This window comes from Oncorhynchus masou, chromosome 24 (genome assembly GCF_036934945.1).
Source record: "Oncorhynchus masou masou isolate Uvic2021 chromosome 24, UVic_Omas_1.1, whole genome shotgun sequence".
NCBI classification, from domain to species: Eukaryota; Metazoa; Chordata; class Actinopteri; order Salmoniformes; family Salmonidae; genus Oncorhynchus; species Oncorhynchus masou.
The window spans coordinates 63,140,165-63,164,970 of NC_088235.1; the positions used below are offsets into that span (position 1 = coordinate 63,140,165).

At 41.1% G+C, this 24,806-nt stretch overlaps 2 protein-coding genes across 5 annotated transcripts; one reads left to right on the top strand and one right to left on the bottom strand.

Annotated features, from left to right (window-relative positions):
• The first annotated feature begins 6,367 nt into the window (after positions 1 to 6,367).
• Positions 6,368 to 16,675, top strand: LOC135512447 (B-cell linker protein-like). 2 transcript variants are annotated; one of them, XM_064934480.1, is made up of 22 exons: positions 6,368 to 6,471; positions 9,074 to 9,139; positions 10,318 to 10,364; positions 10,582 to 10,622; positions 10,811 to 10,928; positions 11,404 to 11,525; positions 11,640 to 11,709; positions 11,891 to 11,974; positions 12,132 to 12,157; positions 12,257 to 12,282; positions 12,435 to 12,491; positions 12,651 to 12,681; positions 12,823 to 12,874; positions 13,750 to 13,813; positions 13,942 to 13,969; positions 14,070 to 14,100; positions 14,305 to 14,380; positions 14,559 to 14,590; positions 14,785 to 14,840; positions 15,037 to 15,120; positions 15,268 to 15,423; positions 15,536 to 16,675. In XM_064934480.1, exons 1-22 carry the CDS (start codon positions 6,425 to 6,427, stop codon positions 15,650 to 15,652), a joined length of 1,431 nt encoding a protein of 476 aa, XP_064790552.1. In that variant the 5' UTR covers positions 6,368 to 6,424; the 3' UTR covers positions 15,653 to 16,675. The 2 variants fall into 2 exon arrangements, with proteins under 2 accessions (XP_064790552.1, XP_064790553.1); XM_064934481.1 differs by having other exon boundaries at positions 6,385 to 6,471; positions 6,982 to 9,139.
• LOC135512446 (zinc finger protein 518A-like) lies at positions 16,646 to 23,031 on the bottom strand. 3 transcript variants are annotated; one of them, XM_064934477.1, is made up of 3 exons: positions 22,877 to 23,031; positions 19,116 to 21,659; positions 16,646 to 18,924 (listed from the first exon to the last, which is right to left on the bottom strand). In XM_064934477.1, the coding sequence occupies exons 2-3, from the start codon at positions 21,643 to 21,645 to the stop codon at positions 18,137 to 18,139; spliced, it is 3,318 nt and encodes a 1,105-aa protein (XP_064790549.1). In that variant the 5' UTR covers positions 21,646 to 21,659; positions 22,877 to 23,031; the 3' UTR covers positions 16,646 to 18,136. The 3 variants fall into 3 exon arrangements, with proteins under 3 accessions (XP_064790549.1, XP_064790550.1, XP_064790551.1); XM_064934478.1 differs by lacking the exon at positions 22,877 to 23,031 and adding an exon at positions 22,812 to 22,858; XM_064934479.1 differs by lacking the exon at positions 22,877 to 23,031 and adding an exon at positions 22,378 to 22,792.
• Positions 23,032 to 24,806: the final 1,775 nt, after the last annotated feature.

A 24,806-nucleotide genomic window follows, 5' to 3' on the forward strand; every position in this document is an offset into this window, starting at 1 on the left:
TACAGACAAGGGTATGGTAGGATGCGCGTACAGTGGAGGTAAACCTAGGCGTTGAGTGACGATGAGAGGGGTCTCTGGTGGGACCAGTTAATGAGGTCTCCGCATGTGTGGGGGGTGGGACAAAAGAGGGGTGGGACAATATATAAGGCCAGGTGACCACGACTGAAGGCTCTACAGTGAAATAAAACAATAAGGGCTAGCCAAGACAGCAGTAGACAAGGCACATTGACATTAGAGAGAGGCATATTGACATTAGAGAGAGGTATAAAGCAGTCACGGGTGTTGATCGGGAGAACTAAGACAACAACGGGTAAATGGAGATGAATGGGCAGAGTGGGTCAGTTAGGTACATACAGGACCTAAATTCGAGGCTGGGGCCAACAGATTAACAACATGAGGTACTGTGTTATTGAAACAGTCCAGGGGGTATCAGCTGTGTAGCCAAGTGACCATAGGGTCCAAAGAACAGCAATAGGTGAGTCAGGGAGCCGTTCAGTAGTCAGTACTACGCTAGGCGAGTGGGAGACACGGCGCTTAGAAAGCTAGTGAGCCAGGGCAAGAAATGGGTCTTCGGTGACATTGCAACGGAAAATCCCATTGAGACCACATTGGGCGACCACGTCAGCAAACCAGTCATGATCGATCGGCGGGGCTCCGCGTCGACGACAAAGGGTCCAGGCCAATTGGCAAAAGAGGTATTGTAGCCCTAGAATTAGCTGGTATATGGGCCTAGCTTGTGGCTAGCTCAAGGTTAACTGATGCTTGCTTGTGTAACGGATGTGAAACGGCTAGCTTAGTTAGCGGTGCGCGCTAAATAGCATTTCAATGGGTGACGTCACTTGCTCTGAGACCTTGAAGTAGTGGTTCCCCTTGCTCTGCAAGGGCTGTGGCTTTTGTGGAGCTATGGGTAATGATGCTTCATGGGTGACTGTTGTTGATGTGTGCAGAGGGTCCCTGGTTTGTGCCCGGGTATGGGCGAGGGGACGGTCTAAAGTTATTTACACTTGCTTGCTAGCCACTCGGTAGCAGCTAGCTGCGATGATCCAGTGTAATGATCCAGAGTGACAGGAATCCGGTGATGCGGTCGGGGGAAGCAGTCCGATATGCTGTGCAGACTGGCATGTATTGTCCTACCGCTAGCCGTGTCTAACAAAGACTAGTAGCTAGTTAGCTGGCTAGCTCCTGACGGAGGTTCCAGTTATAAGGAATAAAAATAGCAGATCCGTACCGCATTAGGTGAGGCGGGTTGCAGGAAAGTATATTTAGTTCGTAGATAGAATGTAAGATTAAAATGTATATGAGAAAATATATTTTTTAAACGTATATTTACACGGGATAAGACAAAGATAAAAAAAGACAAACACAACACACGACCGACTGCTACGCCATCTTGGATTTATCCAAGAGTCTCATAGTAAAGGGTCTGAATACTCATGTACATAAGGTATTTGTTTTTTATGTTTTAAAAAATTGCAAAAAAAATCTAATACCTGTTTCCACTTTGTGTTTATGGGGTACTGTTTGTAGATTGCTGAGGATTTTATTTATTTAATCCATTTTAGAATACGGCTGTAATGTAACAAAATTTGGGAAAAGTTAAGGAGTCTTTCTGAAGGCACTGTAGTAGCTACTATATTGTGTTACTACTACTATATCACTGTTCCAATGGGTACGCATAGAGCTTTAGAACAAAGTTCTACAGCATTATTTAAAATGTGATCAATACATGTGGATGATCTTGTCCCTGTAGTGCTTGTAAACACCCCGATTAATAACCTGAACTAGATTACAGGTACTGGTTACAGTGAGAAGCTTCCTCTTGAGCAGACAGCTTGATGAAAACCAGTCAATATTCAGGTCCCCAAGAAAGTAGACTTCTCTGTTTACATCACATACACTATGAAGCATTTCACACACATTATTTAGTTACTGACTGTTAGCGCTTGGTGGCCTATAGCAACACCCCAAAATAATAAACTTCAGAGGAGGCAGGTTTAACCTGCTACCACATAACTTCAATATCACTTTAACATAGGGAAATGGCTCTGAAAATATACTGTACACTATATGTACAAAAGTATGTGGACACCCCTTCAAATTAGTGGATTTGGCTATTTCATCCACTCAGCTCTTCAGTACGGGCCATTCTACTAACTTTGCAGTAGAATGGCTCTTACTGAAGAGCTTAGTGACTTTCAATGTGGCACTGTCATAGGATACCACCTTTCCAACAGGTCAGTTTGTAAGACTTCTGCACTGCTAGAGCTGCCCCGGTCAACTGTAAGTGCTGTTATTGTGAAGTGGAAACATCTGAGAGCAACAACTGCTCACCCACGAAGTGGTAGGCCACACAAGCTCACAGAACGGGACCGTCGAGTGCTGAAGCGCATAGCGCATAAAAATTGTCTGTCCTCGGATGCAACATTTACTGCCGAGTTCCTCTGACAGCATAATAATTGTTCGTCGGGAGCTTCGTGAAATGGGTTTCCATGGCCAAGCAGCCGCACACAAGCCTAAGATCACCATGTGCAATGCCAAGCTTCTGCTGGAGTTGTGTAAATCTTGCCGCCATTGGACCCTGGAGCAGTGGAAACGCATTCTCTGGAGTGATTAATCACACTAATCACACCGTCTGGCAGTCCGACGAAACTGGGTTTGGTAGATTCCAGGAGAATGCTACGTGCCCCAATGCATAGTGCCAACTGTACAGTTTGGTGGACGAGGAATAATGGTTTGGGGCTGTTTTCATGCTTCGGGCTAGGCCCCTTAGTTCCAGTGAAGGGAAATCTTAACGCTACAGCATAGACTGACATTCTAGACCATTCTGTGTTTCCAACTTTGTTGCAACAGTCTCGGGAAGGCCCTTTCCTGTTTCAGCATGACAATGCCCCCATGCACAAAGCGAGGTCCATAAAGAAATGGTTTGTCGAGATCGGTGTGGAAGAACGTGACAGGCCTGTAAACAGCCCTGACCTCAACCCCATCAAACACTTTTGGGATGAATTGGAATACCAATTCAGCCAGCCAGGCCTAATTGCCCAACATCAGTGCCCAACCTCACTAATGCTCTTGTGGCTGAATGGAAGCAAGTCCCCGCAGCAACATTTAGTGGAAAGCCTTCCCAGAAGAGTGGAGGCTGTTATAGCAGCAAAGGGGGACCAACTCCACATTAATGCCAATGATTTTGGAATGAGATGTTCAATGAGCAGGTGTCCACATATTTTTGGTCATGTAGTGTATATATCAATACCTCCCCATAAGCATTCCTGTCTCTTCTATAGATGTTATATCTTTGTATTGCTACTTCTGTATTATCAAATTAATTATCTAAGTGAGTCTCAGAAATGGCTAATATCTGAATGTTATCTGATGTTAGCAAGTTATTGATTTTATGAACCTTATTTCTAAGACTACATAAATATGGGCTTATTTCATCCCTTTCCTGGGTAGCGTCTCATAATATGTAAAAGAACAAACAAAGCAAGATATAAATGAACATTCAGCAGCCAATTTATCAGCTGGTGTGTGTAAGTGTGTGAGCTGCGGGGTTGAAGCTACAAACCCATGGGCTTGGCTCTCTCATCCTTTCCAGGCTTTTAGGAGAGAGGGTGGACAATGAGCCTGTCATAGAGGATGTAAGCAATGTTATTTTATCTTCTGGCGCACAGCTTCAGGATAGTAGTTGTTGAGGCAGACAAGTTCTTGTTCTTTCCAGAACAGCAACCTTGTCATTGAACCTCAGAATCTGATCTGATTATTCTGACCAATGACCAGTCATCTTTTATTTGCATATGTATCCTCCTACTGTGAAGGGGTAAGCGGGGTAGGCTCTAGACTCTAGACGATCCTATCTGCCATTGTAAATAAACATTTGTTAAAGAGATTTAAATTAAAGAGACTGCACGGGGGATTTAACATTTATTGAGGGGTGTGCGTGAGTAGACGTTCAGATATGTCATCGGAATTATTTCAAAGGTAACATGTCACGGGACTGGAATGGAACATTTAGTAAACAAATTATGGACAAAATAAGATTGATTGTAATCTGCACTGGATCAATGTGCACAAGTAGGGCCATACACTAACAATCCTTTTCACATTAAAAGCAAGCATATAGCTTTTAGCTGTTTTAGCATCATGCTGCCATCTAGTGTAAGGTAAGAAGTGATACATTCCATAAGTGGTCTCTACTATTGTATCAGCTGCTCCGGTGGTTCTCAACCTTTTTTCGGTTAGTGTACCATCAAGTACATTCAGCTCTGCCCAGAACACCCTTGAAGTACCCCTTCATGTGCATTTTACCAGAAAGCCTATGGTCTCATGAGTCTTCTCAAGTACACCCTGTGGATAGGCCAAGTACCAAGTCCTTGTACCCCAAACGGAAAACACTGATATACTACTCTACTTGTATCCACCTTCAATCAGAATGACATATTGTTATGTTATTTTACAAAACCCAACATAACAACATAGCACAGCAACAGTTTTTTCCCTTGTCAGCTCAGGGATTCGATTCAGCAAACTTTCGGTTACTAGCCCAATGCTCTAACCACTAGGCTACCTGCCACCCCTACCTGCTGCCCCTTTCAAGTACCAAGAGAGCACTGCAAAGACAAAGTGTGTGTGTGTGTGTGTGTGTGTGTGTGTGTGTGTGTGTGTGTGTGTGTGTGTGTGTGTGTGTGTGTGTGTGTGTGTGTGTGTGTGTGTGTGTGTGTGTGTGTGTGTGTGTGTGTGTGTGTGTTTTCTGTTTTCACGTGCATGTGCCTCTCTCACTTTCCTCCCCGAGGTAAAAATGGTCAGTCTACATTACTAGGCTGATGCATTTACTGTGAACTCTTTCCTTAAGAGTTCCTGTTTTCGCGTGTGTGTGCGTGCGTGTGCGTGTGTGTGCGTGTGCCTCTCTCACTTTCCTCCCCAAGGTAAAAAATGGACAAGCTATATTACTAGGCTGATGCATTTACTACTGTGAACTCTTTCCTTTTGAGTTCCCGTTTTCATGTGGTTAATTATAAACTTGTGCAATAAGGAAGTTGAATAAGCAATTGAGCCTCACACCAACAAGTTCATGATTTCCCTGCCTTGTTTCAGTGTTTCTACTATTGTTCTATTGTTTGGTTTGTTTGATATCTGATGGAGAATCCAAACAGATGGATTATTAGGGAGCCAGAGCTCTAGAGGGAAATGTAAAATGGCCTCTCCTGATCAAGATCTGCTAGTGGTGTAATAGTTACTATTCTTATATGTTACGCTTCATGGCTAACTAAACATAGCTCCAATCTATACTAAATAAGCAACATGAGTTAACTGTCAAGGTATGTGAAACAGAAACCGTACTTGCTTATGAGCTACGATAATGTACTATTACACTTTTAGAAAAAAGGGTTCCAAAAAGGTTCTGCGGCTTTCTCCATAGCAGAACCCTTTTTGTTCCAGATAGAACCCTTTTTGGTTACAGGTAGAACTTTTTGGGTTCCATGTAGAACACTCTGAGGAAAGGTTCGACATGGAACCCAAAAGGGTTCTACCTGGAACCAAATGGGGTTCTTCAAATGGTTCTCCTATGGGGACAGCTGAAGAACCATTTTTGGTTTTAGATAGCACCTTATTTTCTAAGTGTGTAGGAGTCTATGTCTAATTTCTGCTCATATGGGTAGGCTTGTGGCTAATGGGTAGACGTTCAAAGAGAAAATGACCATGTTCAAAGTCATGTTATTAAACATTTCTGTTGTCTTGCCTGTTGGAACACATGACCCCACAAAAAGAAACAGAATATTGTAACAATTTAGACCCCTGGAAATAGGAATGTGAGCTTTTTTTGTTGTGTCATTGATTAACTAGAGTGCACAGTCAACCCATGTCATTTGCTAATTATACTGTATGCTCCAATGCAAATTGAGCCTAATACCACTTAAAAATACAGCGTAAATCCTGACTAGAACCCTTATTGAAAAATGTTCCTGACTGCCCAACAGACTGAGCCTGTATATTGCACAGCAAAAGCATCAGGCAGCGTTTCAACAGTGGCTTTGGATGATGTTTTTTAGTGTATTTTAGCAACCTCTGTGTATTTCCATCTCTTGGACAATTGACAAATGTCAGTAAAGGCTCCCCTCTCTGTTTACTGTGCTGGCTGGTAAGAGTATTGTCACAGCAGGTGCAATATTTATCTTTCTAATCTGCCATGTTGGGTGGTGGGAATGTCATTGTGTAAATCCAAATTACACTGAAAACAGAATTGTCTTCATGACCAAACTCAAGCAGTGGAAAGGAGAAGTGCTTGCTCTTGCAGAGGTATTATTATTTTCCCACAGCTATGATGACATTTTAGGCAGGCAGCCAGTGAGTTCATTCACAACGCCAACATTGAGCTGGATAGTAGCTAGACGCAGCAGGTGGCCTCTCGGGTCAATTTACTCATTAAGATATGGATACACTGAACAAGTTCACAGCTCCTGCAAGTGCAAAACTTCGGTAAGAGATACCCATGTTTGTATGCAATATTATGTTGGTCAATATATTTGTAGCACTGGGAAATATGTTATGTTCTTTTTTTACAATTTAAATTCTGCCTATTATTCAATGATGACCTATTTCTATAGATGGCGCAGTGGCAACTGGCAAGTAAAAGCCTACTGTAAATCAATAATTGTGTACACTAAGTTCAAACCAGTTGTACTGTACATCTGTTTTCTGCAATGCTCACAATAATACATTTACCAGACAATTTTTTCTCTGTACCTTATTGTAGGCCACAGCAACTATTCCATCCAATGTTGCATCCAGATTAAGTTAAACAGTAAAAAAAAAAATGTGTTTAAGCAAAAAACAGTTTATTTCTGATGGCTCTGGCTGGCTGTTACATAAAACAACATCTAAAGTGAGAGGGAATGTGGTAAGAGAAGACTGACTCATGTGGATGTTACTGTAATTACACGTCTCACACCTGTCTCCCTCGTGCTCTCAATCTGTACTTGCATGCAGGCTTCGGTGATTGAGTGAGTCTGAGGGTGTATGGGTGTGAATCTTCACCTCCAAGTGCTAGCCAACATGGAATGTTGACTCTGAAAGACTGCAACTACGGTTTTTGCCAGAGCCATATATTTAGACCATGCCATATAAACACACACAAATACACATATCAGACCCCTTGACTTTTCCCACATTTTGTTACGTTACAGCCTTATACTAAAATGCATTCAATTGTTCAATCTTCACACAATACCCCATAACGACAAAGCAAAAAACGGGATTTAGAATTTAGAAATAGCTTCATGCTGCCATCTAGTGTAAGGTAAGAAGTGATACATTCCATAAGTGGTCTCTACTATTGTATCAGCTGCTCCGGTGGTTCTCAACCTTTTTTCGGTTACTGTACCATCAAGTACATTCAGCTCTGCCCAGAATACCCTTGAAGTACCCCTTCAAGTGCATTTTACCAGAAAGCCTATGGTCTCATGAGTCTTCTCAAGTACACCCTGTGGATAGGTCAAGTACCCCCGGTGGGAGTAATGAAAAACGGAAATATTCCATTTGCATAATTATTTAGACCCTTTGTTGAAGCAACTTTGGCAGCAATTACAGCCTCAGGTCTTCTTGGGTATGACTCTACAAGCTTGGCACACCTATATTTGGGGAGTTTCTCCCATTTTTTCTCTGCAGATCCTCTCAAGCTCTGTCAGGTTGGATAGAGAGCATTGCTGCACAGCTATTTTCAGGTCTCTCCAGAGATGTTCGTGGCTGGGCCACGCAAGGACATTTAGAGATGCCACTCCAGCATTGTCTTGGCTGTGTGCTTAGGGTCGTTGTCCTGTTGGAAGGTGAACCTTCGCCCCCAGTCTGAGGTCCTGAGGTACTTTGCTCCGTCCATCTTTCCCTCGATCCTGACTAGTCTCTCAGTCCCTGCCGCTGAAAAACATCCTCACAGCATGATGCTGCCACCACCAAGATTCACTGTAGGGATGGTGCTAGGTTTACTCCAGACGTGAAGCTTGGCATTCAGGCCAAAGAGTTCAATCTTGGTTACATCAGACCAGAGAATCTTATTTATCATGGTCTGATAGTCCTTTAGGTGCCTTTTGGGTGCCTTCCTTCTGGCCACTCTACCATAAAGGCCTGATTGGTGGAGTGCTGCAGAGATGGTTGTCCTTCTGGAGCTCTGTCAGAATGACAGGTTCTTGCTAACCTCCCTGACAAAGGCCCTTCTCCTCCGATTGTTCAGTTTGGCCGGGTGGCCAGCACTAGGAAGAGTCTTGGTGGTTCCAAACTTATTCAATTTAAGAATTTTATTGTTATTTATTTAACCTTTATTTAACTAGGCAAGTCAGTTAAGAACAAATTATTATTTAAAATGGCGGCCTACCCGTCATTGTATGGAGGGTAGGCCACTTGAGGGTAGGCCACAAGAATGATGGAGGCCACTCTGTTCTTGGGGACCTCCAATGCTGCAGACATTTTTTGGTACCCTTCCCCAGGTCTGTGCCTCGACACAATTCTGTCTCGGAGCTCTACGGACAATTCCTTTGACCTCATGGCTTAGTTGTTGCTCGGACATGCACTGCCAACTGTGGGACCTTATGTAGACAGGTGTGTACCTTTCCAAACCATGTCCAATCAATTGAATTTACCACAGGTGCTCCAATAAGTTGTAGAAACATCTCAAGGATGATCAATGGAAACAGGATGCACCAGAGCTCAATTTCAAGTCTCATAGTACAGGGTCTGAATAATTGTGTAAATAAGGTACTTCTGTTTTTTAAGTTTAATACATTTGCAAACATATCTAAAAACCTGTTTTCGCGTTGTCATTATGGGGTATTATGTGTAGATTAATGAGGGAAGAAATGTATTTAATCCAATTTTAGAATAAGGCTGTAATGTAACAAAATGTGGAAAAGGGGAAGGGGTCTGAATACTTTCCGAATGCACCGTATGTGTGTGCTGTAACATTTTGTCTAGCACGTGCTATTGTCTCCAAATGGTATTAACAGTTATGTACCGTATTACGTTTATGAACACTGCATGATTTTTGTGGAATATGATACCTTTAATGAGAAGCTTTAAACGCGTCTTCCAGCCAGCTTCAGAAGATGGTCCAGGATATCAAGAAGAATGATGGCAGCATCCTAAACAGGCTGAGAAGGTCAGATGATCAAAAATAAATGTTTGACACTCCTTAAACAGAGAGCATTGCTTAACACTACTCTCTGTTACCCACAAGTTTGCAAGGACACCAGTTGTGCCCCTAGTTCATTATATTGAGTTATACACTACACTGACGAGGTAGAGGCATTTATCTGAAATGCAGTATATGAGGGGAATGAGATTCCAGCATCTCTATATGTGGGAATAAGAACAGAACTACGGTATGTATGGCATTGGAAATACAGCTCAGTTCAGCTCAGTTCAGCTGAGAGTGCAGTGCACCCACATGGTATAATTTCTTCAACGTTTCTTTTGTGGTGATAAACAAGGTTATTCAAGTTTTTTAACTAGTTTTTATTTTGTTTAGTTTTGGGGTTTTGACTTGGAATTGAGTTTAGTTTCATTTAGTTTTGAGAGCTGATTTGCTAGTTTTAATTGTATAAAAATATATGTCATACATTTTAGGTTAGGTGGAAATTCTAAAGTAAATTTCAATGTGGCTTGGAGTTAAAGGGAATAGCTCCGAGACAAAAAGTTTGGTGGAAACGTATCTTGCCCATCTTTAACCCAATCCAAAGCTTTTCAACTTTTGTAAGAAGAATCAAATTAGCTACCAAGAAGATTTTTTTGCAGGTTAACTAGTGATAGCTAGTGATAGTAATGCACAAGCTATGCCTGATCGAAATATCGCATTCACCTGGCTACATTAACCTGCAAGATAATAGTTCCAGTACAGTTTTCTTTACAGGTTTGTTCATTATTTTATTTCAGTTTACTAAATAGTTTTTTCATGATTGGTTTTAGTTTCAGTTTTAGTTTACTACAGTAACCTTGGTGATAAGTGACTATTCCTCTTTATTCAATCTGAAAATAGACAAACAGAGAAACATGTACAGACAGGTGGCTTTACTCTCTCTCTCTCCCTCCTTGAAACGGAGCCGCTGGCACACAACTGTATACGTAAACATGCTGTAGAATTCAAGAATTCAGTAATAGATAATGAAGAAATGGCATAGGTTTCAGAATGAGGAGGTGATATTACACAGAACTGGGAGGGGTAACGTTAATGTGTACAATCACTCTTCAGGCCCAAAGTTGAATGTCTAAAAATAGTTAAGTCCATTCTTGTTTCTAAAACTTTGGCTTTTACTCCTAACTGGTCTGTCTGTACTGTAGATTTCAAAACAAGTCATCTCCAAAACTACCCGTAAAAGACTATCAAGGTAAGACCTATCTACATGTCTCACAATGTGGCCCTTGAACTAGTGTATATAATAGTGACAATAGTTTGTTTTTGGGGACAATGATCAGCAATATTTTTGCAGCAATATGTTCAGAATATGATTTCAGAAGCTATGATGCATGTCTTCCCAATGCTGTAATTTCCAATGACTTTGCATCTCATACTGTGGGGCCCTCATTTAATATTTATCTTTACAGGTAATGACGTGGAGGAAGAACAGTGGTCTGAAAAAGAGTTTGTGAGTTCAATCCACATGCTGTATTGATTCTAAAACACTAACATGTTAGAGAAATGCTTCTAATATAAACTTGCATCTGACAGTGCTCCCACAGACGTTTGACTCACGTCAGCAGCTGTACAGTGTTTAGACTTTACATCAACCAAAGCTGTGGGACTGAGCATCTTAACGATATCATGATGTTGCAGGACAGTGACACTTATGAGTTCCCTCAAGAGGAGAAGGATGACAGCTATGAGCCTCCTCCCTGTCAGAGAGTCTTCCCCTCCACCTCGTCTGCCTCCTTTCCCAGGGGGGAATACATAGGTGAGATCTCGTCCACTCTGCACACACGCAGGCACTCACTCACCCACACGCACAACCACACAAAACTACTACTTTCAATGTGGAAGACACATTTCTGTGACTAGGTATCTGACTAGGTATCCCCCTTTCCCTTTCCTTAGTCTCTCTCTAACACATACACACACAGTACACACACACACAACTACCCATCATGCAGCCATGCATGCCAAGCTTCTAGGTAACAAATGAAAGAATACCATGCCTGGCTATTCAAGACTACTCTATCCTCTATCTACATGCTTGCATGCATGAAGGAAACGGCTGATAATATTTCTGAGTGACCTCTTGAAATGACGTGGAACAGCGTCGATTCAACCAGTATGTGCCCAGTGGGTAGTCAGTGGACCGTGACCGACACAGAGCGCCGCAATGACCACGTGTTGTAGCGTTATGCAAATCCTGATGTCCTGTTTCTGCTTTTGCTTCTCTTTTCCAGACAGCTGCCGCAGCAGGCCGGGAAGCCCCTCCCCCAGAAAGCCCGTCCTGCCTCCAAAAACCACCAAACCATCACCGTCACCATCACTGCCCCCTAAACCCAACCAGCAGGACTATGATGAAGTAATGTGAAGTTGTTAGGCAAAACAAGAATTGTTTTCTGTTTTCATGACAGCATATTGACACATTATTTGCCTCGTACTTTTTCATGTCACGTTGTATGATCGTTGTCTTTAGGAAGACTATGTCGACCCAGAAAGTGACGATGAAGACAACTATATAAACCCCACAGAGGAATCACCTGCTAGTAAGCTGTCCCAATAAATGAATCAGACACTATGTACACTATGTTCCTAAATTATCATATCTTCAACATACAGGTGTCATGAAACCATTGCACATTTTTATCTATTGCCAATCATCGTCAGACAAAAGTTACCAAGACACCTTAATGTCAACATACAATCCACATGTAAACCTCCCTTCAGACCGTCTGATGCATGGAAGAGGCAAACCAATAACGAGCAGTCCTTCAATGTCCAAGACTGTGCCAGAGCGCTCAAATAGCCCAGGTATGTATCTGCATCTCAGCAGGGGCACTGAATATATGGAATTGTTTGTGGGGATTGATTGAATTTCAACAGACTTCTACACATCTCATTTATTGTGCTTAATGTGCCTGACTGAGTTAGATATTTTGAGGCTTAGTCTTTTTGTTTTGTTTTTCAGATGTGTATGAAGTCCCTGACATGGAGGTAGGTTTGATAACCAAGGGCTAATACATTACAATTAATAGTATAGTTAATGACTGTAGGACTATGCTTGATGTGTCCCATGTTCTCTTTCATCTAAAGGAAAACTCTCCTCCCCCAGTGAGCAGGTCAGTTCTGGTTCAGGGACGGAAGCACTTTTCAGACCGGGTCAAATGGGATCAACATTTCCTCTGACAGAAATACAGTATCTAAATATCTATTTATTGGAAAAAGACACAAAAATGACAGCTTTTTTAAATTTTATTTTTATTTTTTACAGACCTTCCACACTCCTCAAAGTCCCTAGACAGAGTTTGCCCCCTAGAGCCAGCCCAAGGTGCTAACAATGACTACAACTTCTTCTGGAGACCAGGAAACATGAATTTTATGCATGACTGCAATTGAACGATAAACTATTTAATAAACATGAGGTCGTTTTCTTCTGTTTCGTTGCCACACTGACATGAATAATTCATATGTTCTCTTCTCTCTCCAGAATGCACATGAAGAGTTGTCATCCAATCCCAGTAAGTTCTACTGTACCAAAGAGACTCTGGACATTGTACCTGACCCCAAATACTTTCTTTGATGAGATAGTAATAGAACAGTAAAGATTGGATATTATCAGCATTGGAATCGTTAACCATTTTTTTGTTATTGTCATCCAGGTCCAGGAGCCCATAGATGATGCTGTATATGAAGCCTGCAATCCAGAATTAAGTATGTATTCATCCATATTACTACCATCAGCCAAATGACTAAACCTTCAAACATTAATGTGGCAATAATACATTCTAAAAGAAAACAGGCAACTATTAAGGAAGAGCATTGTTCCATATCCTCCAAAATATTTGATGTACTTTGTTGGTAGTTACTTCAATTGGCTAATTGTGCCATCTAGTGGATTGCCAGATGCAAAACAAAAATGGAACATTAGTCAGTTGCATGGACTCACTGTGTGCGTAACAGTGTTTAACCTGATTTTAGAATGACTACCTCATCTCTGTACCTCGCACATACAATTATATGTAAGGTCCCTCAGTCGAGCAGTGAATTTTAAACAAATCGGCTTGAAAATCTATGGCAAGACTTGAAAATGGCTGTCTAGCAATGATCAACAACCAACTTGACAACGCTTGAAAAGAATAATGTGCAAATACTGTACAATCCAGGTGTGCAAAACTCTTATAGACTTACCTAGAAAGACTGCTATAATCGCTGCCAAAGGTGATTCCAGCATGTATTGACTCAAGGGGTTGAAAACTTATGTAATCAAGTTATATTTGTGTGTATTTTTCATATTTTATTATTTTTTCTTCCATTTTGACATTACAGAGTATTTTGTGTAGATCTTTGACAAAAAAATGACATTTTAATCAATTTGAATCCCACCTTGTAACACAACTAAATGTGGAAAAAGTCAAGGGGTGTGAATACTTTCTGAAGGCACTGTACATTAGACACAACACAACATACATTACAATGAATGGAAGTTAAAAGATTGTAAAAGAGCATAAAATAACTTAACATTGTGTTACTTAACAGAACTTACTTTATATGTGTGAATTTACTGTATGTCATCTCTGTTCTCCTAGCTGGCAGTACAGCGTCTGAGCAAAAGCCCCTGCCTGCACTTCCCAAACCAATGCCCAGAGAGACGTACGTGTCACTCACTAAAATTATATATCATATTTTCTGTTCATTGCTGGCTGCTCGTTCACTTAGAAGAGCACCGGAAAAGTCTGGTTTCAGGGATGACATAACTCACATAATCCTCTCTATTTTAGGACGCCATTGAGGCCATACTTTAGACCGGTAGGGGAAACTCAAAAATATATTTTGGGAAAAAAACAAAGTGTGAAATTTTTAATTCTATGGGATTTGGTGCAGGGTGATCATGTTTGTCTTTTTTCAGAGGCTAGATATTGCATCTGGTGGAAATGAAGGTAGTTACCTATTCCTAAACTGTTTTGATTGCATAACCTTTTATGCCTATGAAATGCGTTACAGTAAATAAAACACACAATTCAATGAACTGTATTGCTGTAAATTGTTAAATTGTTAAATCCAGAAAGTGTTTATGTAGTCATCCACTTGCATAATAGTAGACCACTGTAACACACTCTCTTGCTATATCTGCTTTTCCACAGGCACAGCACTGGCCACGAGGCACATTAACCAGAAACTCACGGCCACACCCCAACCCTCTGAATACAAGTGTGCCAAGTAAGAAACATCATGACTTCATAAGAAATCTCTCTATTTTGCGCCGAGCAGATATCTCTTTATAGCCTGGCCCCAGATCTGTGTGTACTGTCTTGCAGAGTTAGCAAGACAGCACAAACCGACATGCGTCAAGGCCAATATAAATTATTCCGGAATGTTCTTCTTTTCTCTACTGCAGGATTCCTCTGCCACAGATGTTTACCTCTCACAGTAAGTACAGGTCTGAGAGAGTCATGTTGATTATAAATGATATGCAAACGGCCACAGGCAAATGACCATAACCTCGACCCTGACAGTGACACAACACAGCAAACATTTATTCTGTGAATGGATTCTGCTGTCTATACAACACTAAATTAGTATTTTTTTAAACTTAAAAAAAACAACTGTTTTCTAATTCCCAGAACCTGATAGAGGAACTGTACCCACAGATGAAAATGAGTTAACAGATGCTGAAGAGGTGATAAAAAGTTGACCTAAATGTCACTATTTTATTTATAACATACCACAACGTGGCTCAAAATACTGGTGATGGCATGCACAATGCATGGATGAATACACTATTAAAGTTTGCGAAAACTGCAAAGCATATTAAGGCCACATGGACTTGACTTTAAACACACTTCCTTGTTTCTGTATTTTTGTGGTTGTTGTAGGGGACAGATGTCTTGAAGAAACCCTGGTATGCCAGCACCTGTGACCGTAAGACAGCTGAGGATGCCTTGGTTCGCTCAAATAAGGCGAGTCTCACTCACATGAATACAGACAATTAAACATACTCTTCAGATCAACTTGCATTGTTTTAATCAACTAAATCACAGGTGTTAGGATAAGAATGAGACTTGGATTGCTCCCGCTGACTGTACTGTGCATCTCCTTTGTTTCAGGATGGGTCCTTCCTCATAAGGAAGAGCTCTGGTCAGGACACACAGCAGCCATACACTTTAGTGGTGTTTTACAACAGTAGAGTCTACAACATCCCAGTGCGCTACATCCAAGCATCGCAGCGATACGCACTCGGGAGGGAGAAGAAAGGAGAGGAGGTAGACAACATCTCATCTTGATGGGCTACAAAACAATTTTCTGATATCCATGAAATATAGATGGCCTGATTCCTAACCTGAAGGCCTGACACCTCTTATTGTATTCCCTCAGCGTTTCACCAGTGTTTCCCACATCATTGAGAACCATCAGAGGAACCCCTTGGTACTGATTGACAGCCAGAGTAACTCCAAGGACTCTACCAAATTGTGCTATGCTGTGAATCCTTAGGCCTCACTAGATCCTAACTAGTCCTATGGATCATCAGGGATTTAAGGTTCGGACTTGGGAGTCACATTCCAAATCAGTGCGTCGAGTGCAAGTCATCAGGCAACTTGATGCTGCTCTCAGTTTGAAATTACTGACCATCTGTTCAGGTTTTGTGAGAAACAGTTGGATTAGTTCGGTCACATTCACCCAGTCATGGCTTTCCAAGCAAGACCAGAATGAAATTGACTTACTGTAATGTGCTCTAGACAGACTGGTTGCTTTTGGCAATGTACCAATGCACCAGCTTAACACGTCTGTACGTCATATAACGTCCGTTGGACATAGAGGAATGACATCACTGCCTTCTCTCCCTGCCAACATCCCCCGGCCACAAAATAGAAGCTATCAAGATGAAGATCACAGAGGTTATTTTTAACGAGTGCATTTGGTAATTGGCTAGATTGCATCAACTACCTTCACTAAAACCACTGCAAAGGTTTTACCTGCAAACTTTGAATCGTGATTTGATGGGAGAGGTGCCTGTCTGAAGAGGACCCTCCTGGAACAATTTTTTTCCATCTTTTCGAAATGTACTAAGTCAGTCCGTCATGATTACCGGACCCTAGTCAATGCTGTTGCCTAGGGTCATGTTTCCGGGACTGGTTTTGTGCCAATTCAGTAAAATAGTTCATGTGTGTACATTTTCAAACGTGTGTTGAACATTTTGCATTCTATGGGGTCTTTTCTACCAACCAAACATGGCCCCTCGAATAGTGCCATGATGTATTCTTAAAGAATAAAATATTGTAGAAATATTATAAATAGAAAGTAACTACAGTAAGTGTGAATGGTGTATGATGCTGGAAAGCAACACCAATAGAAAAAAAAAATATCTGCAGCATTGAGTTTTATACTATATTCTTTAGTTGTGTTCATTAACTCAAAATGATTGATATACCTTTCCTTTCTTAATTGTTACCCAACTTACATACATATTCAATAATCACACATAGATTGTCAAACTATTTGTATTTATTGATCTGTACAACACATAATGCTACCAGGTGTGTATCAAGATAAATACATATTCATTGTGTAAAGGTCAGGCACTTGGAGAAAAACAAATATTTCTTAAGTCAAAATTGTACCTCTTTCCCTGACTACTATTCCAAACCAGGTAGTCCTATAAATTCATCCATGCCAGAGAGAGAGAGAGAGAGAGAAAGATATGCCTAGAGGGGCTGCTGAACATACGCACCATTACAATGATGCACTGTGATTGTGATGTGGAGAGACACTTTGACAAGTATCTGTTTAAATGCAGAAATACATGGTGGATGACTAATGCTGACGTGTGCAAGCAGAAAGGGTATGGTCAGAAAGATGTGCTATGTGTATTTATGATTTGGGTCCATTTGACCAATGGTCCTGTGCTGACTAACTAAAAGTATTCCTTTCCATGGACACTTTCAGAACATAAGGAAACATACAGTAACATGCATATCAATATTGTCATAAGCTTCATAAAGTGAGATAATGGGAAGAAATAGTCACTGTCTGTTCATAATCCTATTAAAAAACATAAGAATTTCAAGTCACAATAGGAATTTCTTTCAGAAAAACAATATTTTGCATGTAAAACCAGCATTGTTAGGCTATATGCAGACATGCCATCAGTCATCCTATAACATACTATGGATTTCGTTAAATTATAAAAAGGTGAATACTTTGGACTACTCCTGCTACTAGTGCAGGACTAACTTAACAAAATGTGCCCCACATATGGATACTACTATATTCAAAACCATTAATATTTTTGGTACATACTGTACTGTATGCATTCAAACAAAAACATTCCCTATTTTCTATGGGCCTTAACAGGGATTGTGTGTGTGTGTGTGTGTGGGGGGGGGGATAAAACACAATGTACATCTGAAAATCTGAAATAAAATGTCAAATAATATAGCTTTTCAATAAATGTTGATAAAGCCTAGTAACATAGGAAACCTGCCATCCCCTCCAAAAACTATAATCATATGACACACACTATACATACCTGTATAATGTTATATGTTCATGTTTAGAGCTTTAGGAATATGGCTCATTCGTGTCCTTATTACAGTGTTCTGTGAAAGAGTCCCTATGACAATGTACTTACATCAACTTGTATAGCATTGCATGTTGGTTAGACATAACTGAAACAACAAATAGATTGCATCCTATCTAAAACGATGGTAGCACTGAAACATAAGTAGGTTTCAAATTAAATACTTAGATATGAGCAAATGAAAAAAATTAACATAAAAAATAATGCAAATTTTACCTGAGTGTTAGAGCCCTGTATTTTCAAAGAACTCATGTTGTTACATAGATTTTGTACACTATTATTTTGTCATCATTATCAACATTATTCTCTAATAAGACAGTGAAATTAATTTCATATTTTCTGTCCATTGCTTTTGTGTAGGAGCACCTTTCTCAACTTTGAATCCAGTGTAGATTGCATTATGACTTTTCACATTTCAGCTTATCCCACTCTTTAGTAGATTCCATCAGATGGCGCTGGCCATGTCCAATCCAGACCTCCTGATCACTGAAGACTCGGCCACAAAACCAGCAGCTAAATCGTAATGGAGGCTCAGTGCTGTGAGAGATTGCATTCACCACTTTGTACTTCTTTCTGCTCATCTTTTTCAGCTTCAATTTCAAGATGAATCTCTCTTTCACTCTGCTCTCAGGCCACATACGTTGATGAAAGACAGAGGCATTCGTTGGGGCATTTGCCCTAAACATATTACAACCCATGCCTGCAAAGGCCTTCAATGTTTTTCGAGACAACAAAACTTTTTGGACCTCCCCTTTGTACCTGTGGACTGTTTCCATGATATTTGTAACCTCGGGAATGTCTGTGTCTGGGTGATTTAGCACTACAACAGGCTGGTCTCCCCTTGGACGTGTAATGAGTTGAGTGGGACTTAATGGCAATAGCTTCAGGGTCCTCTCCACATCTCTAGGGCCTGGCTCCCAGTGATGCGCCGCTGCTGGTGAAGCCTCTTTTTCTTCCACAACTTTGCTGGAGGGTTTATTGGCTTTTGAGAGGGGCTCAAGGGAGTCCTCTGTGGACAGTTCGCTCTGCCTCTTTCCTCTGACTGTCTGTTTGTTTTGCTGTGGTGAGAGGCAAATCCTGTCAAATACCTCCTGTTTTCCTCCATCTCTTAGTGTGGTATTGGGAGGGAAGTCCTGAGAATAAACATCTGGAGTGTGGACTGGAATCTCTGACCAGTTTGTTATACCTGTTGAAATATTCAAAAAGAGAACAAATCCCAATTAGTTCAGTAAAAAGGAAAGTAAACTGCTACAATAATGTCTATCCATACAACATAGAGTGGCATGGACAGAATCATGCAAGACAATCAGAAGTCAATAAGGGAAATACAATTAACAAATCAGATTTAATTAACTTCAGCAAGATAGTGTTGATTACCTTGTGGGGAAGTAAGGTAATTGAGTATAGGGGAGGAAGACACCATGAGGACCTGAGTTTCTGTAGTTCCAACCCCTTCCAGGTCAGGCTTATCTTCCGTTATCTGGTCCAAATAATTTCCATCTGATTTGGCTCCATTAGATACATGAGGTAGGCCTACCCTTGGACAATGTTGGCCACCTAGGACATGAGAATCCATGCCATTGTTCATTCCTTCTCTGTTTTCAGAACTGACATTAGTGTTTGGAAGCTCCACATTTTCAAAATGATATTCTAGGTTACTCTTTGTTATGGTGCTTGGAGGGATTTTAGAACTTGGCTGACTTTTCTCGAAAACAACTAAACTGTTCTGGCTCATAGTGCAACTTTCAGATAGAGTGTTGTCTTCCTTTGTCTCAACAGAATGCAAGGATGTCTCTGTTTTGTCTGATTGTGTAACCTTAAGAACCAAATGCTTTTTGCCGTCCACCATTTTGAAACCCATGGCCTCTGTAGTGCAATTGGGAGGAACTAAAATCTTATTTTTTACCATGAGGGCACCAAGGTTGTTAACTCTGGGGCTGAAATGTCCAAGGTTTGGAATAAAGTCTCCCTCTGACTTTGACGACTGTGTGACCACTTTGGACTTGGTATGTTTCTTTTTGCCATTTTCCGTTGACAGTGCTCTTTTAAGAAATTTCTGCGTCTCCTCCAAAGTTTTCTGTGGGTGCTCAAGTCTGTGGGAATTGCTCAGCAAACCTCCTCCTAACAGGGGAAGAGGACCTTGTGACATCCACTGCATTTCCTTAACTGGGTTCTTCTTCAGGAGGAGCTTTAATGCTGGTGATGATTTTTTCTCTACAGTTTTAGGGCTGACCACTTTCGTTCTCCACCTTTTTTTATCCCACATAGTCTTGGAAGAGCACAGAGCTTCAGGAAAGGATTTTAGCTTTTTCTCACTTTTCTCCACTGTCAACTTCGGCACTTTCATGTCCTCTGCCGTATCTTCACAGTGATTCACATCTTTGGGTTCTGCGTCATGTCTCAGGTGTTCCTGGCCAACCCTTGTTTCCTGGTTCTCTCTATTTTCTTGAGTTTGATCATATTTCACTAACTTTAGGGTTGAAATAGTGTCAATATCATTTTGTATCGAGAATGATTCTGGACAACTGGGTGGCCTGGTCTTTGGGGGGATAGTTGAATTTGATTGGTATCCGTTTGCATTGGAGTCCCCAGCACTAGTTTGACAAGCAATCTTCTCCGATTCCTGCTCAGTGACACACAATGACGTCTTTGTTGTGTCAGAGGTCTCTTGCTTTGCTGCTGGTGTAACCTTGAGAACCAAATGTTTTTTGCCTTCCACCATTTTGAAACCAATGGCTTCAGTAGTGACATCCGGAGGAACTGAAATCTTGTTTTTGAGCATGAGGACAGTGAGGTCTTTGTCTGTGTTTGTGAATCCAGGATTGGATATCATGCAGTTTTCTGAGTTTGAAAAGGAAGTGATGGCTTGGGGCACATTTGAAAGTACAGTCTTAAGAGCTTCGTTCCATGTCTGCCCACCTGTTTCAGCAGCCACAGACTTCTCTAAAAATTGCTTCGTCTCCTCCAAAGCCCTCTCTGGATTTGACAATCTGCAATATTTATCCAGGAATCCTTCCCCCGGCAGAGAAAGACAGCCTTGTGACATCCAGTTATTTTCCCTCACTGTACTCGTCACTGTGTGCTTCAGTCTTGGAGATGAGTTATCTACTGTTTTAGGACCAACATCTTTAATTTTCGGCTTGTTTTTCTGGCTCTTCTCTTCACCATGAATGGTGGCCATGTGCCTTGTGATGATATATTTTCGATGAGATTTATAGTCACAGAACTGGCAACTGAAGCGGAATTGTGCTGTTTTGGCCATGAGATGTCTCATCAAATCCTGGTCAGCAGAACCTGCTTGCGGCGCAATGTTATGTAGATACAGGTGCTCCAAAAATGCTCCTACATCTCTTGTGGAGAACTTGCACTTCTCACAACAGTAGTGGCCGTTCAAGCTGTGGTGCATGCTTAAATGTGTGGTGAGCTGCAAGAGGGTGTGCTGGACATTGTCATTGCATATGTTGCAGCTGACAAAAGTGTCTCTGTGGCCTAATTGGTGGACTTTAAGGTGGGAGAATTCATGTGTAATAAAACTGCACATGTCACAAGGAAAAATTGGTTGGCTTCCTGGGTGAGTCTCCTGAAAGTGCCCCAGTAAGTCATTAGGGCTGAATACTGTGCTGTCCTTGCATTCAGAGCATCTAAACCCAAGTATATTTCCAGAAACCTTTGTCACATGTTGACCCTCTTGAACTTTAAGGGGCGTCTTCTTCAAATACGTCTGCTCTGTGCTTTTCTCCATGTCCTCTGTTATCTTCTTTGGCTCATGCTTATCTTTACTTTGCATGGCTGGGGGCTGAACGGCAGCTTTCCTGAGACGGAGTCGTTTGTTCCAGTTTCTGTCATCCTCGACAACTTTTATATTACCTCCAGCAGGGACATCTAATTCAGCGCGTGCTGGATCCATATCAATTCAGGCCTCTGTAACAGAGTTAAAAGAAACAATCATCAATTGATTGCAAGCCAGACATTCATTATAGACAATGAACTTCTGACCTCATTGTAAAAAAAAACATAAACAGTCAACCATATTGATTTAACTTGGTTTTATATTTTTGAGAGGAGATACGTAAATAGCCCAGCACAAAACATTCACCAATTTAACAATTTCCTGGTCTATAAACCGGCAACCATCAAATATATGCAAATATCCCCTCGGAATCTAGTCTACAGAGATCAGACCTGAGAAAATACCATATTAGGATGTATTTTTGAAATAGGGATAAAATGATCCTGATCTGCAATCATTTATACAAGAATGATGCTGTGTTTTATTACCACAGTCAATAAGTGCACATTAGTGCAAACTCTTGTAGTGCAGTAGTCTTCACTATAAGGCTTGTAGCCTACAATATTCAAAATGCAAAACTACTCTGCAGCCTACCTACTTGGTGTATTGCCTGAGTAGTGCATGTTCTCACAACATAACCAACAGCATGGGTCAACCTTATCCACCTGTTGCAGATTCATTTACTATAGTGGAAATGTCTTACTCCATAATATTTTACTCAAATGATGTGCCATGTACATTTCTCAATGTGACTGACCAAAGGACTTGCCATAATCCACCAAATCTGACAAAAAAAATTGCATTTGTAATGGATCTCAGTCGAAGAAAAGATTATATGCTAAAGCACACCTGTTCAAATTATATCCCAATAGGTCTCCGTAGAAGAAAATATTATACGCTAAATTGGTTGCTGGCCGCAAGAAAATGTATTACAGAATGTCAACTTTGCATCAGGTCAAAGCTGTCAGCCATTTCTATTGTGCTATTTGACTTGACCAAAACAAACACACTGAGAAGGTTCATTAACATGTAACAAACAAACGCGTTTAATTTGTTGTTTGAAAGCAATTCCGATTTTTGCTTCGACCATCACTCATCATCACCTCACTGCGTTGTAAAACATTCGCTCTGAAGTGTGAGCTTTCGAACGGCTGGCTGATTTGCCAATTGACTGATTTGAATTAAATACACACGAAGAGCTTAGGTTGTGACAAAGTGCACCGAAAAATTGCACGACAAAAAAAGTTAATATCATCAATGTAGCTCAACCAAAATGTATTTACCGCTGAGTAAAACTCCGATATGATTGACAACGACGACATAATTCGAGACTTCAGTTGGCTTTTACCTTTGTTTTTGTAGGCTTGACAGCTCAGCGAATGGCAGCCATGACAGCTTCATCCGGGGATTACGCAGAGTTGAGCGGGAGCTGTACGACAGAGTAGCCTCCCAGAACGGATGAATTGCTCATTGCCCCGTTTAGCCTACACGACAGAGACACGGCTTGAGTATACTATCCAAAAGTGTTTTATTATATGGCGAGTCGGTATAATCATTTTTTTTACTGTTACTTTCAGTACGTGCAGCTCCATAGTTTATAACAGTGTTATAACTGTCCGAGGGAGTCATAACAAGATTGCACTTCCTTTGCCCCTCCAAATAGCCCACTGTTCACTGATCCATCTCTTCTTGGTATTTTGTTGTCAGCCTGTCAGTGAGAAGATTATTATGAAAAAGAAATACAAAAATGTAGATTTCACCCTTAAAAAATAATAATAATACGATGTAAGGTAATTACTGCTGGGTAAATGTTCACTTGTATGTGATAGGCTATTTGGGTAACATATTTGTTAGCAAAGGAAGGGAATAATCCTCGTTTGACCACTTTGCTAAGGGTGGGATGGTGCCTCAGTCAAACCAAAGAAGCCTGCTGATTAAATCACATGAGAGACTAAAAGGAAAGGAAGCAGGAGGCTACGTGCCCATATCCTTGCTGCTTGCTCAATGGAAAAAGGTGTTTGGACTAACAGATCAAGGATGTGGGTTGAAGACATGCTTGGGATACAGCGCTAATCAGTGGCTTGTATGCATGGATGCCAAGGGCAACCAAAAATGGAGAAAAAAAAACCCCTACAAAAATGTATATTTCGTCCCAGTGTTTCATAATGTTCCTTCAATTCGCAAGAGGTTGAATGTATCTCACAGGAGAAAGCATCCGAGCGAGCGAAACAGCGCCCCTCTGCCTCTACGTGTAGGCCATCTGTCTGATGCTGTCTGGTTCAAACGAGTATGACATTGTTGCCGTCCGTAGCATTGAAGGCGAGAGAAGCCAGCGAGCATATGGGCTACTTGACAAAAAAGTATAACAAATGTGCCAATCAGGTTGAGCTAAAGTTGAGCATATGACTGGTCCTGGCGCACCAACAAAAAAGTGTGTAGGGAAGCGTGTTTGGATTTTGGCGTCACTCCCATCCAAATCCAATTGAGAGCATATGTTATTGGCAGAAATACGTAGAATTGTTACATCTCGTTTTGTTGTTGTCTTCCGGTGGCTAGCTAGCCAGTTAGCTAAAATTGGCCCTTTTCCTAAATTAGCCACGGAGGAGATAGGGATTTGGACTGTTTTTACTAAATTCTCCAATAATTATAACAGCGATTCTGATCCAAACATTAATTAATATATTGTTGTGCCCCCTGGCCGGGAGGTTGGAAGTTCAATGTGTAGCTCGATGTAGGCCTAGAAGACAAATTGTAACTAGCTAACGTTGCCCATGAATAAAAGTTTGGCTAGCGACGAAGGAGTTTAGCTAGGTAGCCAAGGCAATCAAAAAATAAAAGCTGTACTGTATGACATAGTGAGAGACAGTTTCGTCAAAATGAAAGCATTGGCGTTTCTCTACAAGTGGGTGAGTTAACATGTTTCTCTAATTGGAGCAAATTGTTTTTGATAGCTTTTAGTTGACACTGTATTACACGAAGCAGGGGTGATTTGATTATGTTGAAGTTGAGGAAAAATAAGAAACCAGCACACTGCTCTTTAATAAGCTTTACGTGTTGGCCTCACGGCCTTCGTCAGCGCTTTCGTGAGTTTTTAAAATTAGGACCCTTATGTAGACATAGCCCCATCCACACATCGAATGTGGTTGGAGTCGAGGACAAACAGACTGCGCCGGATATGCCACTCCACAGAGGACTATCTAGAAAAAGCAGGGGAGGTACGTAATACGTTTCTAAGAAGAGGCTACTCTTCACAATGTGTGGATGAAGCTCTAGGTTTG